General features: G+C 40.6%; 1 protein-coding gene across 1 annotated transcript; it reads left to right on the forward strand.

The window, feature by feature from the left end:
- The first annotated feature begins 1,362 nt into the window (after positions 1-1,362).
- On the forward strand, positions 1,363-25,592 carry LOC140244400 (proline-, glutamic acid- and leucine-rich protein 1-like). Its single transcript, XM_072324039.1, has 18 exons — positions 1,363-1,389; positions 1,720-1,890; positions 3,079-3,143; positions 7,084-7,189; positions 8,372-8,521; positions 9,016-9,147; positions 9,842-9,992; positions 10,696-10,834; positions 12,029-12,116; positions 14,946-15,040; positions 15,566-15,652; positions 15,773-15,914; positions 17,135-17,279; positions 17,806-17,861; positions 23,709-23,918; positions 24,930-24,989; positions 25,270-25,432; positions 25,501-25,592. Exons 1-18 carry the CDS (start codon positions 1,363-1,365, stop codon positions 25,590-25,592), a joined length of 2,079 nt encoding a protein of 692 aa, XP_072180140.1.
- The last annotated feature ends 230 nt before the right edge of the window (positions 25,593-25,822 follow it).

A 25,822-nucleotide genomic window follows, 5' to 3' on the forward strand; every position in this document is an offset into this window, starting at 1 on the left:
TATCGATTTTATCATTTGATGGCTTTTGAGGTGAGAATACTGAGATATTGCGAATGTCCTGCAACACTTCCCCAGCGGTTTTGCGTAAGCCCGTTATTTACTTTATGCAAACCAGGCAGCCTAAACCGCATCCACAACAAGAACTAGCTGAGAGTAAATTAATCCTAACTTAACTTAATAAAAGTCAGGTGGTGGCTAGCCCTAGTCAGTGTTACCACTGCTCCACCAGAAGGTTCTGCCAGCCTTTATACAGTGTCAACACATAATTGTCCAAGGACATTGGTTGGCATGAGGATGAGGGAATTAAAGATATATAAAGTTTTGGTACCTCAAAAGTTTCCCTGAGTTTCCTTGTCTTAGTTTGTGTTTCAGGTTAAAGTTCCTTTCATATAACTAACACTGTGAGACTTACTCGCCCCAAAGTGCTCTCATGTCTTAGTAATCATGCAATAATGGTTTTGTAAAACTTGGGATGACCCCTGTTTGAAAGTCAAGAGTCCTATCCACTGTTTCGCTCTGCTCCCATGTGAGGAATCTGATACTGATAGGTCTACCCCATTTATACACAAAGTTTTGTACAGGAGCACAGGCTCCTTGAGCACTTTGACTTTCAATATATGATGACATAAATGGTATCCCGGGGTACCAAATAAAAATCAGCCAATTTGTTGAATTATTCATTTTTTTTAAAAAGGTTGTACCCTGGATGCCAAAAAGAGGAAATTATTTTGGTGCTGGAGCTAGCGCGCGCTAGCCGCTACACTGCACTGCACTAAAGCACACGCTAGTGGTATCGCAGCTTCCATGCACGCATAGTATAACCTGAAGTTCTACCTAAAAGACTTCTCCATCAACACCGAGTCCTGGGAGACACTTGCCGCAGATCGCCCTTCCTGGCGCCACGCTATTGCTGTAGGGGCCCGTAGAGCAGAGGAGCAGCGCGTCAAGCAGGCAGAGCACAAACACCAGATGCGAAAAGCTAGAGCAGCCAACCCCAACAGTGTAGCCCCTACCCACTTCTGCCCTACCTGTGGGAGAGGCTTTCTTGCCCAGATTGGCCTCATCAGCCACCTCCGAACCCATCGAGCCAATTGATGTCATTGGTCATCCTCGAGAACGAGGGACGAACACACACACAGTATAACATGCAGTAGCATGGGAATGCTATGTACACGCACACACAGTGCATGCATTTTTCTCTGGCAGTCCTCGAGTGGACGTGAGGTGGTGCTACACAATTCGGTTACCCGGGGTTCTACGGTACCCCGGGGTAATGCGTGATGCATCATACAAATTGTATGCCCCTTTGATCCCTGAGTTTGTTCGTACAGAGATTCACTGCCCACTGAGACCACATACGCCATGGTTGAGACAGGCATAACTGTCATGGTAACCTTCTTGAGCATGGGAAATTTGGACATATAAACTGTATGCACAGCATGTGCCTTTGCACCACTTTTGGAGCACTGTGACTCTGAACATTGGAGACGATATTATACAGAGTCTAGAGCGCATCAGGAACGCTTTTGAACCTAGCCTCTAGAGGTGCATAACATAGAATTGGGTCTAGACTGCTTCTGGGGCGGATTGGATAGAGTTGAGAGTGCTTCAGAAGCGCTCATGGAGCACTGTAAATGGCCTCTATAGATGGGGTATCAAAGAAACGGTAACTCTCACAATGTTATATTTTTAATGTCAATTTTGTCTTTTGTTTTGTAGGCAGCTGTAGCTGACTGGCTGAGAATGGAAAATTTACATGTACACAACCTGCTTGACAATGCTGGTATAGTCTTACTGCAAGAAGTTCAAAAGGCCTCTGGCAATGACGTCCATTACATGGTGGAGCAGATTACTGGATACTCGGAAAGCAATGCAATATTTGCTGGAAAAGTGAGTATGGGATTGACAGTGGAACCACTTGTTTGATTTCAGGTTTTTCTCAAAATTTCTGATGCTGCCACAATCGCTTGTGACTGGTCAAAGCCCGCTCAAAAGGTTCACTGAATTTGTCTGGGTGTTCTGAATGTCTGCAACAAAGCAATTATCAATTTTTTTCTGTTTTTTCCCACATATATATATGTATGTATGATATATATATATATATATATATATATATATATATATATATATATATATATATATATATATATATATATATGTATATATATATATATATATGTATATCATCGCTGGGGTAACAAGACCTTGTATCTGCAATTTTGGTAAAAATGACTTTTTTGGATTAATGGTCAAATAATGGGTTAAGTGATGTCCTGTCCAAATCCCAACTGTCTTACTCCAAAAATGAAGCTGCCATGGCATGTCAAAGGAATGGCTATCCCATTCACCACTGTGCATTGGCCGCCATGTTTTTTGGCTCTCCTGAACATTTGACATTTGCAGATAGGAGGTCTTGTCGCCCCAGCGACGATATACACACATATGGACAACAATTCAGTTTATGGCTAACTCCTGATGGAGTGTCGCCGTTTATTTTGGCCAATGTTTTGACATTTCATATACAATGTATGCAGCACTAAAGTAGAGATCCATATACTCATGTATATGATGTGGAGTGCTAGAGTGTCAAGGTGAAAGTAGTTTAGTTGTTTTGCACTCATCACATGATGCTGGAAATGGAACTTAAAAATGCATCTCCACTAACTGGCAAACCCCTTTTTCCTGGACACCATTTCCCGCTGGAATAACCTGCCCTGCAAAGTAGTAAAGTCTCAAAGTAAGAAGGCATTCAGAGCATGAGTACAGGTTTTAAAACCACATTAGATATGAAATATTACTCCCCTCTCATCAGCTGCTAAGAATACCCTTCCTCTTGAGGAGGACTGTGGGGGAAAACAATAAGGTACAAGGGGCAAGATATATTTATATGGGGGAAAATATTGTTGGGTGAGAATGAGAAGGGCACTATGGCTTTAGTGGCAACTTATGGCCCTTACAGCAATCTCATCCGACAATATGTTTGGAATGTTAGCATGACATTTTAATACAAATGCCAAAGATCATCTTGAACGACAGTAGCATTTTCATGTTGTCTTTTTTTTTTTGCTGTCATTACAGAAGACAAGCACACAGCAGGACTGGATAGGCCAAGTGAATACCATGTTGACTGCATCAGCTTCAAGGTATAGTATATTAACCCTCTGCTGGTGTTCCTTTTGCTCACTCAATGTGATATTGCTGTATCTTTGGGGTAATGGCTTATTCTCATGAGGTTGGAGGGGTTGTAAATGTATATTGTGTACTAATGTCAAAGGCCAGAAAAATTCCTATTTGTTTACTAATTCATTGCTAGTATTTGACCCCCCCCCCCCCAGTAAAAACTTGGTCTCAAATAGCCCAGTTAGAATAGGGTTAAATTGGCAATATATATTTAAATATTTGGGTTTGCTCTCAAATTGACAAATTTGTGTGCATTTCCTTCTGACTTTATGTGCCTTCGGCCAAATCGTGATATTGGTCCCCTCTTTATTCAAATTTATGAAGTTCTTCCGTCGAGATGTTTTCATTGCAACTGATTGACAAATTGCCCTACTTCGACGTAAATAAGCACTGAATTGATCAGTGTTTTAGTAGTAGCCATGATAAAAAAATCATGGGCGTACATACTCGAGCAGGATTCGAACCCACGACCTCCTGATCACCGGACAGGCGTCATCTCCACTAGACCACCGAGCTTTCGCCCGACAGCAAGTGTTGGTTCTAATCCTTATAGCATGCAGCGGGTACTGCTTTGTTATTCAAATTTATGAAGTTCTTCCGTCGAGATGTTTTCATTGCAACTGATTGACAAATTGCCCTACTTCGACGTAAATAAGCACTGAATTGATCAGTGTTTTAGTAGTAGCCATGATAAAAAAATCATGGGCGTACATACTCGAGCAGGATTCGAACCCACGACCTCCTGATCACCGGACAGGCGTCATCTCCACTAGACCACCGAGCTTTCGCCCGACAGCAAGTGTTGGTTCTAATCCTTATAGCATGCAGCGGGTACTGCTTTGTTATTCAAATTTATGTACGCCCATGATTTTTTTTATCATGGCTACTACTAAAACACTGATCAATTCAGTGCTTATTTACGTCGAAGTAGGGCAATTTGTCAATCAGTTGCAATGAAAACATCTCGACGGAAGAACTTCATAAATTTGAATAACAAAGCAGTACCCGCTGCATGCTATAAGGATTAGAACCAACACTTGCTGTCGGGCGAAAGCTCGGTGGTCTAGTGGAGATGACGCCTGTCCGGTGATCAGGAGGTCGTGGGTTCGAATCCTGCTCGAGTATGTACGCCCATGATTTTTTATCATGGCTACTACTAAAACACTGATCAATTCAGTGCTTATTTACGTCGAAGTAGGGCAATTTGTCAATCAGTTGCAATGAAAACATCTCGACGGAAGAACTTCATAAATTTGAATAACAAAGCAGTACCCGCTGCATGCTATAAGGATTAGAACCAACACTTGCTGTCGGGCGAAAGCTCGGTGGTCTAGTGGAGATGACGCCTGTCCGGTGATCAGGAGGTCGTGGGTTCGAATCCTGCTCGAGTATGTACGCCCATGATTTTTTTTTATCATGGCTACTACTAAAACACTGATCAATTCAGTGCTTATTTACGTCGAAGTAGGGCAATTTGTCAATCAGTTGCAATGAAAACATCTCGACGGAAGAACTTCATAAATTTGAATAACAAAGCAGTACCCGCTGCATGCTATAAGGATTAGAACCAACACTTGCTGTCGGGCGAAAGCTCGGTGGTCTAGTGGAGATGACGCCTGTCCGGTGATCAGGAGGTCGTGGGTTCGAATCCTGCTCGAGTATGTACGCCCATGATTTTTTTATCATGGCTACTACTAAAACACTGATCAATTCAGTGCTTATTTACGTCGAAGTAGGGCAATTTGTCAATCAGTTGCAATGAAAACATCTCGACGGAAGAACTTCATAAATTTGAATAACAAAGCAGTACCCGCTGCATGCTATAAGGATTAGAACCAACACTTGCTGTCGGGCGAAAGCTCGGTGGTCTAGTGGAGATGACGCCTGTCCGGTGATCAGGAGGTCGTGGGTTCGAATCCTGCTCGAGTATGTACGCCCATGATTTTTTTATCATGGCTACTACTAAAACACTGATCAATTCAGTGCTTATTTACGTCGAAGTAGGGCAATTTGTCAATCAGTTGCAATGAAAACATCTCGACGGAAGAACTTCATAAATTTGAATAACAAAGCAGTACCCGCTGCATGCTATAAGGATTAGAACCAACACTTGCTGTCGGGCGAAAGCTCGGTGGTCTAGTGGAGATGACGCCTGTCCGGTGATCAGGAGGTCGTGGGTTCGAATCCTGCTCGAGTATGTACGCCCATGATTTTTTTATCATGGCTACTACTAAAACACTGATCAATTCAGTGCTTATTTACGTCGAAGTAGGGCAATTTGTCAATCAGTTGCAATGGTCCCCTCTTGTTCTGCGTGTGCGTCTTCACTATGTGCAATGTCAATGGAGGTTGAAAGCAATCACCGGTTATGACGAAATGAATGGCGGTGAATGGAGTGGTGGACTACTTCACGATAATGCTGCACCTTCAGTGAATTGTCCTGTTCTATCTAATCTTTCTCTGATATATGCAGTGGAATTCAGAGAATTGCCAATTTAATGCTGACAAAATGATAGTCTACAGCTTAATTTTGGTAATATTAATAAGGTCTTCTTTATCCAGGTAGCCTCTTCAGTGTTGATTGCCACTGCTCTAGGGTCCTGACATTATATTGCCCCAGTCTTGCCAGGTACCAGTTTTTTTCACTGAAGTGGAGAGGGACATTGGGGGTGGTAAAAACATCTTGGCCAAGGACGTAAGCACTGGGCAGGAATCGAGTCAGGAGTCTTATCCACTCTGCCACAGCACCCCCATCAAATCATCCACGGCTTGATGAGTTTACACAGACTTTAGATGGCTTTTTTCCACAAGTTCATATCAAGTTATTCACTTGAGCTGGCACTCTATCAGAATTGTAATTGTAGTTGACCACATTCTATTTTTATGCCTCCGCCAACGAAGTGGCCGGAGGCATTATGTTTTCGGGTCGTCCGTCCGTCCGTACGTCCGTACGTCCGTCCGTCCCGTTTTGTTTTTGTCGATATCTCAAGAACCGTGTGGTGGTTTTGCATCAAACTTGGTATGAGGGTATATCCCTGGGGGATGATACTTTGTGTGGATTTTAGGATCACAGGGTCAAAGGTCAAAGGTCACAGGTTATTTTGTGAAAAAGAATTTAAATTTCATGTTTTTCTCCATATCTCGCAAATGGTTCAAGGTATCTTCATGGAACTAAGTATATATGCTTGTACCGATGGGCAGTGATTATCTAGGGAAGTTGGGGGTCATGGTTCAAAGGTCAGGGGGTCAAAGGTCAAGGTCAACTCCTCAAAATATCACTACTTCTCCTTATGGTTATGCAATGCCTGAAGGTTTTTTTTTTTTTTTAACTTGATGTATGCATGTATTACCTGATATATATTCTGTGGGAAGTTTCTTGCCAAAAGGTCAAAGGTCAAGTGAAAGTGCTAAATTGCACTTTTCCTCCATATCTCAAAAATAACTCAAGGTATTGTCATGAAACTTACATATTTATGCATGTTCTACCTAACAGTGATTCTCTTTGGAACTGTGGGGTCAAAGGTCAAAGGCCAGGTTTCGATAATACTATTTTACCATTTGATACTGAAATTATACTTTTTCTCAATACCTTGAAAATTACTCAATGCATAAACTTGTAAAAGGGTCAAAAGTCAGGTGAAAATCATCAGTTCCCCCAAATACCTGCACTCTGACGTTTTAATCATTCATCCAATTGAACCTAGTTCTAGGAAAGTGAGCATTCAGCACATTTGTGGCAAACCTGTCATTTTAATATTTTGCCAATTGTGTGAAACTGTCATCACGCATTGTCAAGACATTGTACTATAGACCTATTAGGAGAACCATGTATTATGGCGGAGGCATACACCAGTCGCCGTAGCGACATTTCTAGTTCTTTTTATTTCTTTTTTTTTTTGACAGACTCGAGGGACTGTGTCTGCTGAGAGCCATTGTTGGCCAGTGCTCCGAGGAGACCTTCTTGAAACACAGTGTGACTTGGTCCCGTCTTCTCATATCCTTCTTCCAGGTGAGTCTTGAGAAAACCTTACTGCAAATAATGATTATTATATACATAAAGTTTTGCAAGCATAATATTACCAAGCTTTGCATCTGTGATGGGAATGCTAAGTCAGCGTAGCCTTCCGGGTTGGACGGTGGAAACAGCAGTCTCCCGCATGTGCAGAATACCGTTTTTTCCACATATAACATTTTTTTTAGCATTCATGTCACAGAACTAAAGCTCATCATTTTGAGAATTGGGACACGCACCTTGTAAGACAATTTTGCCAGTGGTTGAATTTGAGATCAAGAACAAGAGAGAAGACATGAGAAATGTCTCTCTCTTTTCAAGAGAAAAGTGAGCGATGCTTGCTGTGATGAAATGTGATGAAATAGGACCAAAAAAAAAAAGATAATGCAGACAAGAAAAATGTAGAGGATAGAAGGAGGAAGCAAAGTAGAAGGGTATGATTGAATGTGATTGATAACAAGGGGTGCGTTCGAGCGCTCTAAAGCAAACCAAATCGAACTGAACCAAAGCGTACTGTACCTAACTGTGCCAGATTTTCAGCGTTCGAGCGCTCTGTTGAGAAAGTGTACCCCATGAGTTATTTTTAGAAAAGGTCACACATTTTTTAGGAAGAATGTCGTCCACCTGGCGCTTGAACTGCTTACACCTGTCCCGAACAAAGAGAATGATGTTTTTGCATTGTGACGCATACGCATGATACGCGCGTGTTTTACAGCGAACTTTTGGTACGCTTTTGGAGCACATCGGGAAGTGGTCCACTTTTGGCTCAGTACAGTACGGTACGGTACACTTTAGGAGCGTTTGAGCGCTCCTCTGGTTTGCTTTAGTTTGCTTTAGGAGAGCGCTCAAACTCACCCAATGTGAGTTGACCAAGAGACCAAGTGCACTTCTGTTATAACAAAGTCCTCGGGATCAGCGCTTTCCTTTTCTTATATAAAAATTTCATTATAGCTGAACAGTAAAGTAAATAAAGATATATACATGATAATTTGGGGACCTGAATTCTTACTTTGTTGTAACAAGAATTCCATTTTAACAGTAGTGCACTCTAAGGCACATGATGGTGAGATGGAATCAGATAGGATGGAAGAAAAAAAAAAGTAGCAGTGGAAAATAGACATGGATGGAATGTAATAATGGTGGCAAACTGATATTTTGCTTCCATTCTCCCCTTTGCAGCCTCACCAGTCTCCTCCAGTGATAGAGGCATCAGCAGCGATTCTCATCGAGGTCTTCCGTTGGGCATCCCAGCTCCCGGATGTTGCCCGAGAGCTGGCCACGGGTCACATCCCTGCCTTCCTCAAGACCCTTGTGGATTGTGATGCCGAGGTGAGTTTAGCATCCCCTTCAATTCCCCTTTGCTTCTTCTATCCCTAGGCAGTTACCTGAGAACACCAAAATTAAGATATATGCATAGTGTCTGTGTCATGATACCATGTGTCAAACTTAAAAAAAAAAAAAAAAAATGGCTCCTTGCTTTTATGACTAGAGACAAAATACTAGAGACAAATATTTCTCTTGTGCCATCTTTAGTGTCCCCTTCTCTTTACAGAACAACTTAAGATGCTAGTCACATTCTGGTCCTAAAGCAAAGTGATTTAACCTCTGTTAACCTGTTGAGGATGGACTGATTTTGCTACAACATGCATTTCCCATAGACACCTGCCCGAGTAAACTCGGGACTCGTCCTCAATGGGTTGAACAGTAGATGGGGGGAGTTAGGATAAATGTTTCAGACATCATGTTGAAGATGATACTGGCTCTTTGCGCTAGTATCCATCATCTCCAGATCAACTCACCACGGATTATGTGTTTCTTTGCAGTGGACAGCTCCCAGTCTTCGCCTACTGTCAGCCTGCATGCGCTGCTTCCCAGGCCCCTGCGCCACCGTCAGCTACATCCTGGAAGATTTCATCATAATGCACCTGACCAATGGTCTGCCACACCTTGCGAGGGTAAGAAATATCGAGATGAGGATTTTTGTTATGAAAATTGTAGTGACTTAACTTTTTTAGATATGAACAGCCAAGTTCTCTCAGGTGAATGTTACTATTTCTTGCCAAACTCATGCTATATATACTTTGTATCTCTTTCTATTTGCTGGAGTAAAAATGCTTCGTGAAAATGATGATAATTCTTGCATTTGCTTCTTTAGCTTTTAAAAGTAAAATGTCTAGGATACTGTGGTTTACTGCATGTTCTTTGTACTGTTTTTGTGTTGTTACTACTACTACTACTATCCGCAAATCACTATTATCTGGACGCGTTCCCGCAGTGAAGGACTTTTTTTTCATCCAAAAATTGAGAAAAAACCAGTGACTTTAACATCTTTTCATGGAACTATTTCACTAATTTCATAAGATGTGCATGATAGGTTTCTCAATATCTAATGAGGTAAAACATGTATGATTTTCACATAAAGATATACTTTGCTGCTGCTGCTGCTGCTTCTACTTCTAGATCTGCTGCTGCTGCTGCTGCTGCTACTACTACTACTTCTACTTCTACTGCTACTACTACTACTTCTACCTTCTACTGCTACTACTACTGCTGCTACTACTACTATGTAGCTACTACTAACTACCACTAGTACTATGTAATTTCTGGTATGGACTAACTGCATGTGTGGGGCATGTTGTAAATTTTCAGCTGTCACAGCAGTGTCTCCCTCTACTGGCCAGGCTTGGCGGAGGCGGGTCAGGAGGGGTCAAGCACAGAGAGGCCTTCTTGGAGCTGGTCAACAGGCTGCTTCACACACTGAGGATGAAACTTGCTGACCTGTACGCTGACTTCTACGGTGGTGAGCAAAGTAACTGTAGAAGCTACTGTAAACGTCTATATTTTCGCACGATTAATTTTTTTTTTTTTCACTGAGCCGCTCAAAAACATATTTGCGCTGCACGATTGTCAACCCATTAATAAAGATGTACAGAGCATTTTGTGAAGATATTTTTGAGGGTATTAGAATTAGTGCTAGCTGAAAGTAGTGCAAAATGCGCAAAATTTGATGCACTGTGAACAGTTGTGTATTTACAGTATCAGTGATTATTGTTAGTTATACTCTTTTGGTTGTACATGACATTCACCACTTTGTTGTTGTTGTTGTTGATTGCAGTATCTTTCTTTGTGGTTAATTAGAGTTCATCTAATATTTAGAATTAGATTCAAATTCTTACTGCTTCAAACCAGTGACATGCAGATATGTCCATCATGTATACATATACGTGGGACTGTGCATTGTATGTGACCTTTCAACTGTAAAAATACACATCTGACAGATAGGTCTGTGTGGCTTGATTGATGTGACAGCCTGTCAGTATTGACCAGCCGGATTGTTTTCTATGAAGGGTTAGCTGCAATGTTTGCAATAAACAACACAGAGATGGTATAAATGAGATAGCAATGTACACAAATGGAGTCTCCTACACACTGATTCATAATTTTGCCTGTAATTAAATCCTGAGTATGTTCTTCCGTTAAACTCTCTAAAAAACTTTTCTCAGATCTTGATGACCCCAAGAGTTCAAACAGTAACGTGGAGCCCCTGCGTCTCCCGAAAGTCCCCGCCGAAGAACCAAAGAGAACCTTCCAGCTTACAAACCACATTGAGACGCTCTGCTGCTGTCTACAGTACATGCTCAGGTACCGCCATGCTCTTCATCCAGAATTCAACATAATCCTTGTTGCTCTGAGTCACGTAACTTTCTCCTGGTGCTTGCTGGTCTTAGAAAGAAATGTAGGCACTTTGAATGCACGTGACATGACCACTGTGTGTGCTGATTCATGGTTAATGAATTAGTGTGTGTTTTCATTTGCTCTGAGTCACGTAACTTTCTCCTGGTGCTTGCTGGTCTTAGAAACAAATGTAGGCACTTTGAATGCACGTGACATGACCACTGTGTGTGCTGATTCATGGTTAATGAATTAGTGTGTGTTTTCATTTGCTCTGAGTCACGTAACTTTCTCCTGGTGCTTGCTGGTCTTAGAAACAAATGTAGGCACTTTGAATGCACGTAACATGACCACTGTGTGTGCTGATTCATGGTTAATGAATTAGTGTGTGTTTTCATTTGAAAAAAAAAAATCACAATCTGTACACATTGACAGTCAATGTGTACAGATTATGATTTTTTTTTTCTTCAAAATCCAACAGGTAGCTTCAGCTGTGCATATGCTTCCTGTGAATTTCAAAACATGGCTGGTATAATCTGGCCAAGTACCAAGAATAGATTTGATTTGAAAAGTCAGACTGAAAATCTCTCGGTCTTTACTTTGTTCATGAGTTTATAGAATTAACAAAAGTAAAAAAAGATTTTATCAATATCTACAAGCTTTAGGGAAAAGAAAAAGAGCAGAGGAAAATGTTCAGATAAGAGAACATACATCCCCCCCTGCCCCCACACAGAATGATTTTACATCAATCCTCCTTTCACCATACATGCACAATTCATCCTAGTCTATTGAACTGACTGATTTCTTTAGAATTGTGTATGACATATATCCAAATGTTATTCATTTTTCTTAATTTTTTTGTAGATTACATTCACTTTTAAGTTATTTTGTAATACATGGGTTTTTTTTTGAGTTTGAGAAACTCTGGGCAAAATTCTGGCAAGCTTTAGGGTTGATAATAGAGTAACCTTAATGAATGAGAACATATAACTTGCATAGATTTGGACAAAAATAACAAACCAAATTTCTACTTTGGGAGAATAGATTATGCTCTCATTGACCAGGTGTGCCATTTCCTGATATCAGTATGAGTGTCTGTTCATCTGATAGAGTTTAGAATATCATTGTGTTTTTCTCTTGTTTTTAACCCCTCTTATTTCACAGTGAACATTTCCCCGAAGGTACCATGGTTCCACTGAAGGACATTCTTGACTTCATCTCAAAAGCCCTGGATGTCACATGCAACTCAGTCGTGAGTACATCATGTGGAGGCAATTGTTGTTTGTGGGTGTAGATGTTTTATTGTGGCGTACCTGATGTTATGATCTAGTAATTGTTGATGGATGAATTTTTACCCCTTTCTGTGCCCAGGTGTGTAGTTTAAAGCCACCATTTACCATTTGCAGATTAAAAACAAACAAACAGCTTTCGTGCTTCAAAATAGTTCTAAAATGTGAGTTAGGGATAGAAATAACCAAATCGAATGTAAAAATGTTAATCAGTATAATCAATGTGAAGTATTGTTGAATATACAACATGTGAACAATGTTTTTATTAAATTATTTCTAGAATAAACCATCTGTGGATTATTGAGAAAATTTGTGATATCTGCTTATATTTGTGGCTTTACTGCAAAATTTTTGTATGGTGGGATGTTTTGTGATACAACTGAACTATACTTATGCATCAAATACGCTAACTCAAACATTTTTTCTATCGCTGTTTCCAGTGGCAAACGGTGGCTTTAACTTGCCAAGCTTTTTCATCAGCATTCAGTAATCCATCCAAACTTGATCTCGTTGTAGAATTTGACTAGTAAGCTCAATTAGATGAAGCAATGTGCCTCATGTCCAACAGGAAGCGAGGCCATGGTGACACAATAGGGATTAGGGGGATTAGATAATCTCTACTATTTGTGACCCTGCATCACAAAACCAACTAACTGTCGCCAGACAAAGATTTTTAGTTAAAGGGACTGTACAATACTGGTTGAGGTGGGGATTCATGTTTTGAACATTCCTAAGTGAGATAATGAGAAACCTCTTATGAAATATGAAAGAGCATGTAATTTTAAGAAGGATTCAATGTTTATTTGATGAAAATTGGTTTTCAAATGGCCGAGATATCCAAAAAAGTGATAGTAATAAAAGACTACAGGCCATGCCTTTTATTAGGATCTCTTTGTTTCACCTTGTTTTTTGATATCTCAGCCATTTCAAAACCGATTTTCATCAAATAAACATTTGATACCCATTAGAATTGCATGCTCTTTGACATTTCATAGAGTGGTTTCTGAATTTCTCACAAAACGTTAAAAGCTAAATCCTCACCTCGTCCAGAACTGTACACACCCTTTAAGGGCAGATTTTAAAAGAGCAGACTCTGAGCTTTAAAATGATGCATAACTCAGCTCAAATGGACTCTCCTAACCTATCCATGTATTGGAAAGAAAGCTCACACTCTGGAAAAGTGAGAACAGAGAAATGAGGCTCTGAAGTACAGGGTCTGTTCAAGCACTTCATCTTTACTAAACCGTGCTAGCTGTGTGATGGATGTGACAAAAAACAGAATGTCCATCAGACTAACAACAATGAAGGGATTATAAGATTAAGCTGAAATTAAGCATGCTTTATTAACACCCTTTCTCCATGATTACTGCTAACTTTCACAGCAGTAGCATCATCTTTTCTTAAGTTATTAGAGTAAAAATTTAAGAGTGTGCAAAAGGTTTTTAAGAAATGATGAAGGGACTCCTTAAGACAGACCTTATTACAGTACTCTCCAAAAAAGTGCTCTAGAAAAACTGCTGAAAACACAATTATCCTGTCTGTTTTATGATCCCAAAACTTTAGCATAATAAAGAAGAAAATTTTCTCTTTTAGAAAGTATGACAAACTCAAAACTGGCAAGGTTGACCCATTTCACCTACTTTCAGTCCTCACACAAAATCAATGTGTGCGACTTTTTGTTTGTTTTGTGATGCAAAGTCACATTTGATTTTTCAGTAGTTGCCAGACACCTGTGCCAATCAGCAAACACAGCACAGTAGGGGATAAAAATGACTGTAGAGTGTAATGTTACGGGTACAGAGTGCTGACCGCTTGGCATTACTGGCTGCAATGGCCATTCAATCACACCATTCCATCATGCAAGAGCCAACTACCCCAAAGCCACCATGTGTCTTGTTTATTACCTCTGCCAAGGGAGGGGTTATGTTTTTATTACCATTTGTTTGTCCGTGTGCAAAATAACTCAAAAAGTTATGAACGGTTTTGGATGTAACTTGCAGGAAAGGTTGAGAATGACACAAGGAACAGATGATTAAAGTTTGGTACTCATCTGGAATTTTCATGGATTTTATGAAGTATTTTTGATATTTTGGCAGGTAGGGTCAATGAACTTGGGAATTCAAGCTGCAAATTTTTGAGCTTTTCACATGCGCACAAAAGTGCACGTGCTAGTTTCTGCGAGGGCGAGGCGCACCGTGCAGCTGGTAGTAATGACGTAACACAAGGTTTCTATGATTGGGAAATCGGGCGATTTTCAGCATGTATACATCCGTAGAAATCATTGATCTCTATAGAAGAAGAAGATCAGTGGTGGAAATGAGCTGTTTGGCAGAGGTCTGCACTCTCAGAGTGCTTCTCTAGTTGTATACCTTATCAGCTTGTGGGTGAGTAAGGTGCAAGTTAGCATGATATGAAGAGCATACATAGTTTATGTGCCCCTTTCCTGCAAAAGTCAACATTTCATATACACAAACCTAATTGAAATTATATATATTTATTGTGTACAGACCAATGGGATATCATTATGATAAAATCCTAGCCTCTTCCAGCGGCATATATCCAGTGAAATCATGAAATTTAATTAATATTCTTTCACTTTTTTGCTTTATGTGTGATTTTGGTGCAAACTTCTATCGGTCTGATCATCTGATTTTACTCTATTGAAAATCAACTTCGATATGGGGTAGAATTGTACTTGAATGCTTCAAATTCATGCAAGCAGGGAAAAAATAACTGCGATTCGTATATGAATCTTGTTGTTGTTGTTTTTGTATTTATTATGATGTGTTCAGGCAAGCCATGTGACAATGGAGAATTCCATGCTGGCATTTGTCATACCAAGAATTCACCAGGCTGCTATTCAAACTCTGACATCAGTTATCAAGAGGTACAGTTGTATGTAGTGCTAACTGTCATAAGATTTAGGATGATGTGAGGTACATGCGAGATATTTACATGTATATGGTTTGTCTCTATTTGTATGAACAAGTCAAGAGTAACTTATTCTTTATAGCTGAGTATGAAAACTAGTCAAACTCTTATGAAGTCTTTTTTTTTTTCTATTGTGATCAGTTTGGCCTGAAGAACTGATGGTACCTCTTGCTAGTCTGTAATACAATGTAGACAAACCCTTTGCAAACATTTCAAACCCTTTTGCTCCGATCTGCCCTTGAGTGTGAGGTGTGTGTGTACTGTGTGTGTTTCTCAAACCCTAAAATAATACTTTAATCCCAAGAATTTAAATCATTTATGATATTGGAGTTGCAGCCTCAGACCTCTTGTTACATGACAAGTTGAAAATTATGTATGTAGACAGTTGTTTTTTGTATCGCACATTGTAGGACTCTTGTTAATTCTTGCAGGTTTATCACATGCTTTGTGCATCTTAACATATGATATGTTTTCCCTGCAGTTGCTGTGCAAATCACTACAATGACCGTATCAACCAAATGTATATCAACGTTTTGGGATGGACCAATGAAAAGCGGCTGCACTTCAGGTAAAATATGACATATGTTTCTTCATAACTTTCATTTGCCATAAATACAGCATTTTCCCACATTCTGGCTCACTGTTTCAGATCAGATTAATCACAAATTTCGCTTTGATTCGGAAACAGCGCTCTACGCAGTACGACATATTCTTCCATAGTCCAGTGGCTAGAGGCGGCAGGAGCATCATCTGGCCTCGCAGAGCAAGCTGGTGACAAGCTTGTCGGTTGGTGCATCAACGACGCAAGTCCGGTGTCTGTCACCACTAAGGTGAGTGTTGGTTGTTGTTAAAGGTAAAACATAGTTTCCATAATTTAATATAATATATACTACTCAAAAAAAGTTAAGGACCACTTTTTAACGTACATAAAGATGTAGAGACTAAAGACAGAAAATGCATTTGAATCCACATTTGTACCACTTCACAATGGGCCCACTTTTCAGGATATGCAATAATGCGAGAGACATCATGCAACAACTGAAACCACCCATGTGTGAAATTGTTACAGGGTGTTTGAGGAGATTCAAGACAGCCATATTCGGGTATTTCTAGAAATACAGCACCCGGTTTGAAAATTGTATACACACATTAAAAAGTGGTCCTTAACTTTTTTTGAGTAGTGTAATATAATAATGATAATTTCCATAAACATAATTTTGTAGTCTAATGTATCGTCCATCATCTGCCGAAATTTTGAAGCTATATGATCAAAGGAAAGGCAAAAAATTAGCATTTTTCTGGGCCATGATTTTACAGCTTTCAACGGAAGAGAAACATGTCCGAAGATTTGGATTTAGCACCTCAAATAGACTCAGCCCCTAGCAACAAGGGAGTGATCTTATTGGTCAGTGTGTTGCATCCTGGTTACTGATTGGTCATGGCTTGAATGAACATCGACGAGGTATTACTAGGAGCATGCCTTCCATGGTCAAGAGGTGAAAACTGTCTTACCTCCCCTTGATCACGATTGCGTCGGAAGGAACATTTTGAAGGCGGTGTTCTCGAAATGCTGATTTCTTGACCACTCAACATGCTCTCATAAAATCATCTGTATATCTGCAACCGAGTCATTTTATGAGACTTGTCATATATGAAATTACAGTGGAAGAGTAAGGGAATAATGCCATGTCATTTTCAAAGAATCGACTTTCCCCGACTTTCAGATCCTTTTGTTGTAGCGGGTCACAATTTGACTCTTGTACGTTTTGTAGAACTCTGATATGTACATGTACCGTATGTGACAAATAAAGCACACTGCTTATTCGGGGGGGGGGGGGGGGGGGGGGGGGCGGGTGGAGGGAAGCACCTGTAACACAAGGTACAGCATGACAGAGAGAAATATGCATTTGAATAGTGTCTGGACTAAAGTAGATACTTGATAGGAGTAAAGTCACATGATTTGATAATGTATTCCTATAAATTATGTGAAAAAAACCAAACTCTGCTATTTGCTAAAATCTGATAAGTGTATTGCTAACTTTCCTTCCAGCTGGCTGCATCGGTACAGATGAAAAGTGACAAGAAAGGAGGGAAGCTAAAGGTGAAAGGTCAAACGGGAGAGAGCAAAGAAGATCCCCCCTTGAGAGAAACGATGGTCTATGCTTCTCAAAGGCTTTGTGTTGCTGCTTTGAAAGGTATGGCAGAAGTGAATGAAGAGGAGAAGTGAAGTAAATACGTAATGTATTGTGACATATCAGAAGTTATCAAAAACTGGATGTGTCTCAAATGTTAAATGTAAGCAAGACTCATTTTATTGTTTGAATCCATTTTTCAACTATGAATATTGAGCAATGTCAGTAGTCAATTCCATATGTGCTAAAGAATGAATTAGTGTCACTTTTGTTCTTTTCCCCTTAACTTTTCTGATTGTATGAGATGACCTTCAACTTATTAGATTAAAAAAAGTGCAGAGATGTGAGAGATTTATTGTGATTATTGTTGTAGGATTATAAAGAATCATGGTGATAGAGCTTTTTTGAAATTTTTATTGACAGTGTCCATTTTATCAAGAGATTTGCTACCTTTCTGTGAATATTTAAGAATAAATGTTTGTAATTACACTGGTCTCATGTATTATTCATGATTGTATAATTGGGAAATCTATGCCAGGGAAAAGACATGGTTTATGACAAAATGATGTTTCTCTCTCTCTCCGCTTAGCTCTATGGCACTTAGTATTGACCGGTGGAATGAAACTGAAGACCAACTCCTACGAGGTGAGTCTAAAGCTGGTGTACAGCCTTCTCAACCCAATCCACATCCCAAATTTAACTCTTTTGTGTGCCACCTCTGCGCACTCGACTCATTCGACTTCTTGCCAACTTTGCATATTTTGCCCAACTGTGCACAGTTAAAGCTGATCGATAAATCGCAGTATGCCACAGTTCATTGAAAGCATCACACAAGATTCCATTCCGCACATATATCTACATCATAGCAAAGCCTGCAGTTTTTCCCTACAATTTTACTGTACTGCATTTTAGCATAAACGCTTCTATCAAAAGTTACATATCTTTGAAGAACAGAAAGTTTTCCTAAAGTGATTGAGCATTGCAGTCTCAGAATAATGTGGTACAGAGAGGGTCAACACTATGGCACACAAAGAGTAATAGGGACTGTACAGTACTGGTTGAGGTTGGGATTCATGTTTTGAACATTCCTAAGTGAGATAATGAGAAACCTCTTATGAAATATGAAAGAGCATGTAATTTAAGAAGGATTCAGTACCTCAAGGGTATTCATTTGATGAAAATTGGTTTTGAAATGGCTGAGATTTCCAAAAAAAAGCGATCCTGATAAAAGGTGGGACCCATCTTTCATTAAGATTGCTTTGTTTTACCTTGTTTTCATCAAATAAACTTTGAATTCCGCTTAGAATGGTATCCTCTGTACTATTTCATAAGTGGTTTCCTGGTATCTCAAAATAAGTGAAAAGCCAAATTCTAATCTCCACCAATACTAAACCATCCCTTTAAAGTCCAATAACATGTCTGCTTCAAGTTGACTGTATAAACAGCGTAAAATCAAACAAATGTGATAACTGAAGTATCGTCCGAATCAGACATGATATAAAAAAGTCATGGAATATTGAAAGCTTCACTTGCTTTGCTGATAAGACACAAATTGCCAGAGGTGATGTCATCCCCACACAACTCTCCCTTTGGATTGCACACAGAAATGTTATTGCTATTTAAAGGACAAGTTCGCCTTCATAGACATGTGGGCTGAGTGAATGCAGCAATATTAGTAGAGCACATCATTGAGAGTTTGAGGAAAATCGGACAATCCGTTCAAAAGTTATGAATTTTTAAAGTTTCTGCTCACTCAAGGCTGGATGAGAAGACTAGTATAGCTTGTGATGTCACATGAGTACAACGATATAAAGAAAGAATAAAGAAAATTCAACAGATTTTCACTTTTCTCGCATAACAAAAGAACACTTGACTTCTCTCTTTCAGAAGGCAGGGGAAATAATATTACCCAGAACATATGTCAGTAACAAGTCGAAGAAATGTGCACTTTATTCAAAAAGTAAAGTTTTGTGAAATTCTCTTTTTATTTTCTTTATATGGTTGTACGCATATGACATCATACACTGTAGTAGTCTTCTCATCCAGAAGTGACTACGCAGATGCTTTAAAAATTCATGACTTTTGAACGGATTGTCCGATTTTCCCCAAACTTTCACTGATGTGTTCGACTAATATTGCTGCATTCACTCAATCCACATGTATATGAAGGTGGACTTGTCCTTTAAAGTAAAACATAGTTTCCTTATGCCTGCAGAAACTGTTGATCTCTGCTGATCTCTGCTGTGAAATGGACACATGTGCAAAAGGAATGTTAGAAAAAACACTGTGATAACTCCGTTTCTGTTGGGCAATAACAAAAGTGCCTAATTTGTAGCCAAAAAGGTACACAGAAAGAATTGCAATTTAGGAGCATATCCAATCATGGTTGCTGCATAATGTTTTATAATGAATAACAGGAAATGCCCAGTAAATGACACACATTGCTCCTTCAATGAAGTTGGCATACCCTCCGTATATTAAAGACCAGAGGACTATCAATTACTTAAAAGTCAGAAATACTGTAAATTGGGGAATTTTCGCAGTCTTGAAATTTTTGCATAACCAGAAACTAGCGCGAAAATAAAAGCACACAAATATTTTTGCTTGCTATATGTTGCAGTAGTTGATGTCTTGATTCCGCCGAATTAAAAACACTTGAAACTCTTCTATACAATACAATACAATCAGATCATTTATATAGCGCCCTTACACAGTCAATGACTGGTTTCACAGCACTTTACAACATTCAGTTACAGATAGGCATCAAAAAGGAAAGTCTTAAGATTCTTCTTGAAGACATCAAGGGATGGGGAAATGCGGACGCACCGAGGTAGATCATTCCACAATCGCGGTGCAGCCGTCACAAAAGCATTGTCCCCCGCTCTACTGATTGTTTTGGGTACATGGAGTAAGGTGCTATCTGCACTTGAACGTAGTCCAGGGCGAGCAGAACAGTATGGGGTGATCAGAGATCTAAGATAAGTAGGAGCTTTCCCTTGAAGACACTTGTATACAATTGTCAAGATCTTGAAAGCAATGCGCTGTGCGACTGGTAGCCAATGTAGCTGCTTCAGCAAGGGGGTGACATGATCGCGCCTACGGCACATGAAGATGAGTTTTGCGGCACGATTCTGTACCCTCTGAAGGCGCTGGACCTGCTGGGAATTGATGCCATAAAGCAGCGAGTTGGCGTAATCCAGTCTGGATGCACAGATGGCTCTGACTGCATCCTCACATGCTTTCTTGTCAATGAATGGTCTAATGCGAGCGATGTTGGACAGATGGTAATGCAGTCCGCGACAGAGATCCGTAACATGCTTGTCCATCTTCAGTGCAGAGTCAAACTGCACACCTAGACTCGTTGCTGACAGCTTAGCTCTGATAGGGATGTCTGAGATGGTAAGCGTGACATTCTCTAAACGATGACGGGATTGTGTACTAGCAATTACCACAAACTCAGTCTTGTCACAGTTGAGCTTCAGCATATTGTCTTTCAACCACCCCTGCAGATGTTCAATGCACCCGGACAGTGAAAGAAGAGCTTGTTTTACAGACTCAGGGGTTTTAGGATCCGCAAAAGCATACAGCGTCACATCATCCGCGTACGACTGGACATGCACACCGTCATACTGCTCAGTTATGTCTTGTAAAGGATGAGTGTACATGCAAAAGAGTCTTGGGCCAACCACTGACCCTTGTGGAACACCGTATTCCAAGGACTCAGGAGTGGACAATTCACATGCAACTCTACATCTACTGGTGCGGCCTGACAAGTAAGAGGCAAACCAGGAATGTGCGGTGCCTGTGATGCAGAACAAGTCAGATAGTCGACGGAGTAAGATGGCATGATCCACAGAGTCAAAGGCGGCCGAAAGATCGAGTAAAACAACAAAAGCAACAAGTCTTCTGTCCAAAGCTTGAAGGATGTCACTCTTCATCTTCAACAGTGCCGTCTCTGTGCTATGATCTTGTCGATACGCTGACTGGCAATCATTGTTCAGGTCATGCAGTTCCAGGTGCTCTGAAACCTGGGCCAGTGCTGCCTTTTCTATTATCTTTGACAGGAAGGGTAGGTTCGATACAGGTCGATAGTTCTTTAGATCATCTCGATCCAGGTTTGACTTCTTAATTAAAGGAGTGACAATCGCTTCCTTAAGACATGATGGGAATTCACCAGAATCTAATGACGACCTGACTATAGACACGATGTAAGGTAGAAATGTGTCCATGCACTCCTTCAGCATCCACATTGGCAAAGGGTCAAGTGAACAAAATTTGTTTGGAGATGAGGAGATAAGTTTACGCACCGTATCAGAAGAAATAACATCAAATTCAGAGAACTCGGCAACACCTGACGTTAGTCCACTGGCTGTCTTATCTCCAGCACTACATGTCGAATTTGCTGATGAGGAAACTGATAAAGTCAGGGTCTCACGTATTTTCACTACCTTCTGCTTGAAAAAAGTTGAAAATCTGTTAGACAGATCAATTGCTGAGACATGACATGGCAGAACCGATGGCTTTCTATTCAATAGAGAATTGAGGGCACGGAACACAGTCTTGGTGTCAGCATCACGCAATTGGTCCATGTAGAATGAAGACTTCTCTTTGCGAACAAGTCTGTCAAGGGTATGAATTTGCCTTAAGTACTTGGCGTAATCAGCATCACTGCGACTTTTTCGCCAAGATCGTTCAAGCCTGCGTCGGGTACGTCTGGCACAATAGATATTATCAGTATACCATGCTGGACGAGAACAATTTCTGCGCTTCCTTTCAGCGGCCGGGCATAGGTCATCCAGTACTTTAGTGGTGGTGGAGTCGTAGAATTCAGCTTGATCACTGGGCGAGCTATCAAAAGGAAACTGCACGAAGGCTTCTGCAATCCTTGCATTAAACTCATCCTTATCCAGCATTCGAAAGTTACGAGAAACAGATATTTCATGCTGTGACTTGGGTGTAGCTACATCCAGAACACAACTCACGAAATGGTGATCAGAGTACAATTTTTCATGGATTTGACATTTTTTCACAAATGACTCGTCATTGGCTCTCGAAATGATTAGATCAAGAGTGTGTCCACACTTGTGCGTTGGGCCATGTACATGCTGTTGGAGACCAGCTTCTTCAAGAGATGAGAGAAACTGAGTTACATCAGGCTTGTTAGGAATGTCTACATGTATGTTGAAGTCTCCAATTAACAGGAGTTTACCAGAACGTGTGGTCAGCTCTTTGACTAGCTCATCAAAATCTGCAAGGAAGTCACGTGTCTTCAGCCTGTAACGTGTGGACGGTGGAGGTCTGTAGATCAGAACATAGCTCACCATTTTTGCAGGGTCAGTAGCACAGACTAGTTCGTAAGTGTTGCGTTTAGGACCAATGTTGACAGTAGAGAGGTTAAGACCAGTTCTATAGATAACAGCGACTCCACCCCCATGGGTGTTATCTCTGTCACGTGATGCATTGATAAAGGTATAGCCTGAGGGTGTGCTCTCACCAATCACAACTGGATCCTCACTCCTCAACCATGTCTCAGTCAGAAACATGATATCAACATTGTTCTCCAGTATGTAGTCGAACAAAAGAACAGATTTATTTCTGAGCGAGTTACAGTTCCAGAGATGAACATTGAGTTTATCATACCTCTCCCTTTGAACAGATACCAGATTCTTGGTGTGTAATCTACGTTTATGGGAATGTACTGGTTCTCCACAAGCAGTTACTAGCACCGGAATTGTACTGTTATTCACTTGAGAGTATACATACTTTTGTTGCAGTCGACCATTTTGTGCTTCACAAGTGCCAGTCCTATTACGAATATGTCGTCCACCTCTCCTGCCTCTCATGTGACTTATACCTAGCTCCATGATGCGAGCATAAGTATCCGGGGGTAGATGCTGTGTACCAAGGCTGTGGCGAAGAGAGTACAAGGCTTGCCTTGTATAGCACACATTAGAGCCATTGGTATGAGAGCCTGGCTTCACAGCACAAGGTATTGAAGAAGTGCACTCATCCATTGTCACACTATTCATCCAAGGTCCAGAAAGAAATCCATCTATTGTAAGTGGTCTTGTCAATGGTGTGTAGCAAACAGCAACTGTCCCTGCTTCATGCACTGTGCTAAGACAGTGTGTAAAAAGCAGTAGCCAAGCAACCCAAACCTGCATGAAAATCATACCAATATTACTCCACAACCAATTGACCAAATGATGTTCAAAGTGTCCAGCCAGTGGACAGTTCCATGTAGAACCATCTGACACAAGATTTGAGGAAGGAAACAGTCAATGTCCCATAAAAATCAAACAATCACAGGAAGCAGAAATGGCAGCAGCACAACAGCGCCAAACACATTATAGTACAACAGCGCCAAACACATTATAGTACTTCTTGACCCGCCGAGGGTGAAAAATTATTCATGCAAAAATATCCACTTTTACAGTCACTGTAACAAGTTTAGTTGTAAACAGCATTACTCTATGGCATTTCACTCTCCAGGACATGAGCAAATTTGTAACTGCCCAGCTGGTTAGAATACAGAACAGCTCATCAGAGGAGCTCTCGGCCCCGTACTCTGACTCGGACTGCCGACGCTGGCTGTACCGTGTCCTCTTGGCCGGGGTGCTCGTGCCTCACCCCCAGGCCTCCTCAGTGACAAAATTGGCCGTCGGCATCTTCCGGAAGGGCAAAAATGACGCCAGCCTCAAAGTAAGATTAATCTTGCCTGTGATATTGGACACTGTGAATAGTAATTACCAAATGTCCTAATAAAACACCAAGCACACCTGAGTTATTACAAGGAAACTCAGTTATAACAAGCTCACTTTCAACGAGGTACCGCTTTTGATGAGGTTAATTCGGGGGTCTCAGTTTTCCACTTCTGTTTTAGCTGGTGCCTTTTTAGTGTGTTTACAAAACTTTTAGTATGTTTTTACAATACAAAACAAACAGATACTGGTTATAATTAGGTAAAATTTGCAGTCCTGGCAACCTCGTTATATTGGGGTTTCCCTGTATTAGAATGGAGACGGTAAGAACTCTTGTGTGAAGAACATTTCATCTCATTAGCTACCCTGTGGCTTCTGCTGTGACAAATATGGAGTACCAAGTTTTTGAAAAAGGACAAGGAAAGAATTTTCATAAATGGGCCATTTCAAATACTAAGACAGATATTTGAAGACCTGAATATAAGAACGACCCAAGTCCAATTTTTGGCCAAATTGAGTTTGACATCGGAAATTGTAGCTTATGCATGGACTCATCTTGTGTATAAATGATAAATCCTAATTACCCCCGGAAGTGCCTGAAATCAATGAGTGAAATCTTATATGAATGTAAGAATGAAGGACTTTGGTCATTCTTACATTCATGTTATAGCGCCCTCTCTCATCCTTCTCTCACCTCTATGGCAAAATATCATGTATATGATTCAAAGAACGACCCAAGTCCATCACACAAAATGGCCTCTCCACAATTAATGTAAATGTTAATTGTCATAATAATATATGTTCTAATTTGTATATACAATGTTGCCTTCCCATCACAGTTAAATAGAATATTATTGGACAAATAAAAAAGATATGAAGTTTTTTAAGTTTACTCGAAATGGTCTTCTGTGGACTTGGGTCGTTCTTATATTCAGATACTCATTTGAATATCAGATTAGTATAGTAATTAAGATCATTTAGTGTTCGTAATTATCTTCCTTGTTTTTTTCAGATGGTCTTTCCAAGGCGGCTGGGTGGGAAAATTTCAAAAAAGAAAGAAAACAAATCCAAGGTTAATATCACAAGTCATGTATCGGACATACAGATGATCACTATGATCATTAAAAAGAGCCACAAATTTATGAATGAGAAATCAGCTGCTGTATTTTAATGTCAATTCAACAAGCTGTATGACTTTTTTCATTAAACACTTAGTGGCTGCTTCTAAACACGTCAGCCGCTTTGTTTTAGCAAGTGGCTTTCCTGAGTTGGCAAAAATAAGAGTTTTGATGGAAAGAGGGAGTTTATCCTGATAACTGTTTGTGTATTTATTTATAAATATGGTCATGTAGGTGTCGAGCACGTGTACAGAAGCTGCGTTAATCTGCAGTGCCATCATCCACCCAAGGACTCCGGCAGTGCCACGCCCGTCTGCCAGTCCATTACTCCTCACTCTGGGGTCATCCATGGAGGCAGCCACACCCCAAACTCCAGCCGCAGTGGTTCCCCTCTCCAGTACACTGGCATCGGCAGCAGACATGCCTTCCAAGCTCCCCGATGCAGCTGCTCCCTCTTTTCCCCAGAGTTCAAAGAGCCCACTGGGACGGTCCGCATCCGCAACTGCAACTACTTCTGGCGAAGAAATGGCGGTGGAGGGGAAGAGCAAAGATTCTGAGGTGCCACAGACTGAAGAGAGGAGTGGAGAACAGGTGGAAGAGATGACAGAAGTGGACAAGGAGGAGGAAGACGAGGAAGATGTGGAGGAGGAGGAGGAGGAAGAGGAGGAGGAAGAGGAGGAGCAAAAGGAGGAGAAAAGAGAGGCGAGGGATGTCATGAAAGAAGATGGAGAGGACCAAGGTGGTGTCAAAGAAAATGGTGGAAGTGACTCTGTTCTCATCAGTGGTC

Source organism: Diadema setosum, chromosome 21 (genome assembly GCF_964275005.1).
Source record: "Diadema setosum chromosome 21, eeDiaSeto1, whole genome shotgun sequence".
NCBI classification, from domain to species: domain Eukaryota; kingdom Metazoa; phylum Echinodermata; class Echinoidea; order Diadematoida; family Diadematidae; genus Diadema; species Diadema setosum.

What these genes read in the sequence shown, in the direction of transcription:
- LOC140244400 (XM_072324039.1), top strand. Translation starts at nt 1,363, where the DNA reads ATGGTTGAGACAGGCATAACTGTCATG. An exon ending in GTCTGCCACACCTTGCGAGG is followed by an intron (nt 9,148 to 9,841) that starts GTAAGAAATATC and finishes GTAAATTTTCAG; the next exon opens with CTGTCACAGCAGTGTCTCCC. An exon ending in AGAAAGAAAACAAATCCAAG is followed by an intron (nt 24,990 to 25,269) that starts GTTAATATCACA and finishes ATGGTCATGTAG; the next exon opens with GTGTCGAGCACGTGTACAGA.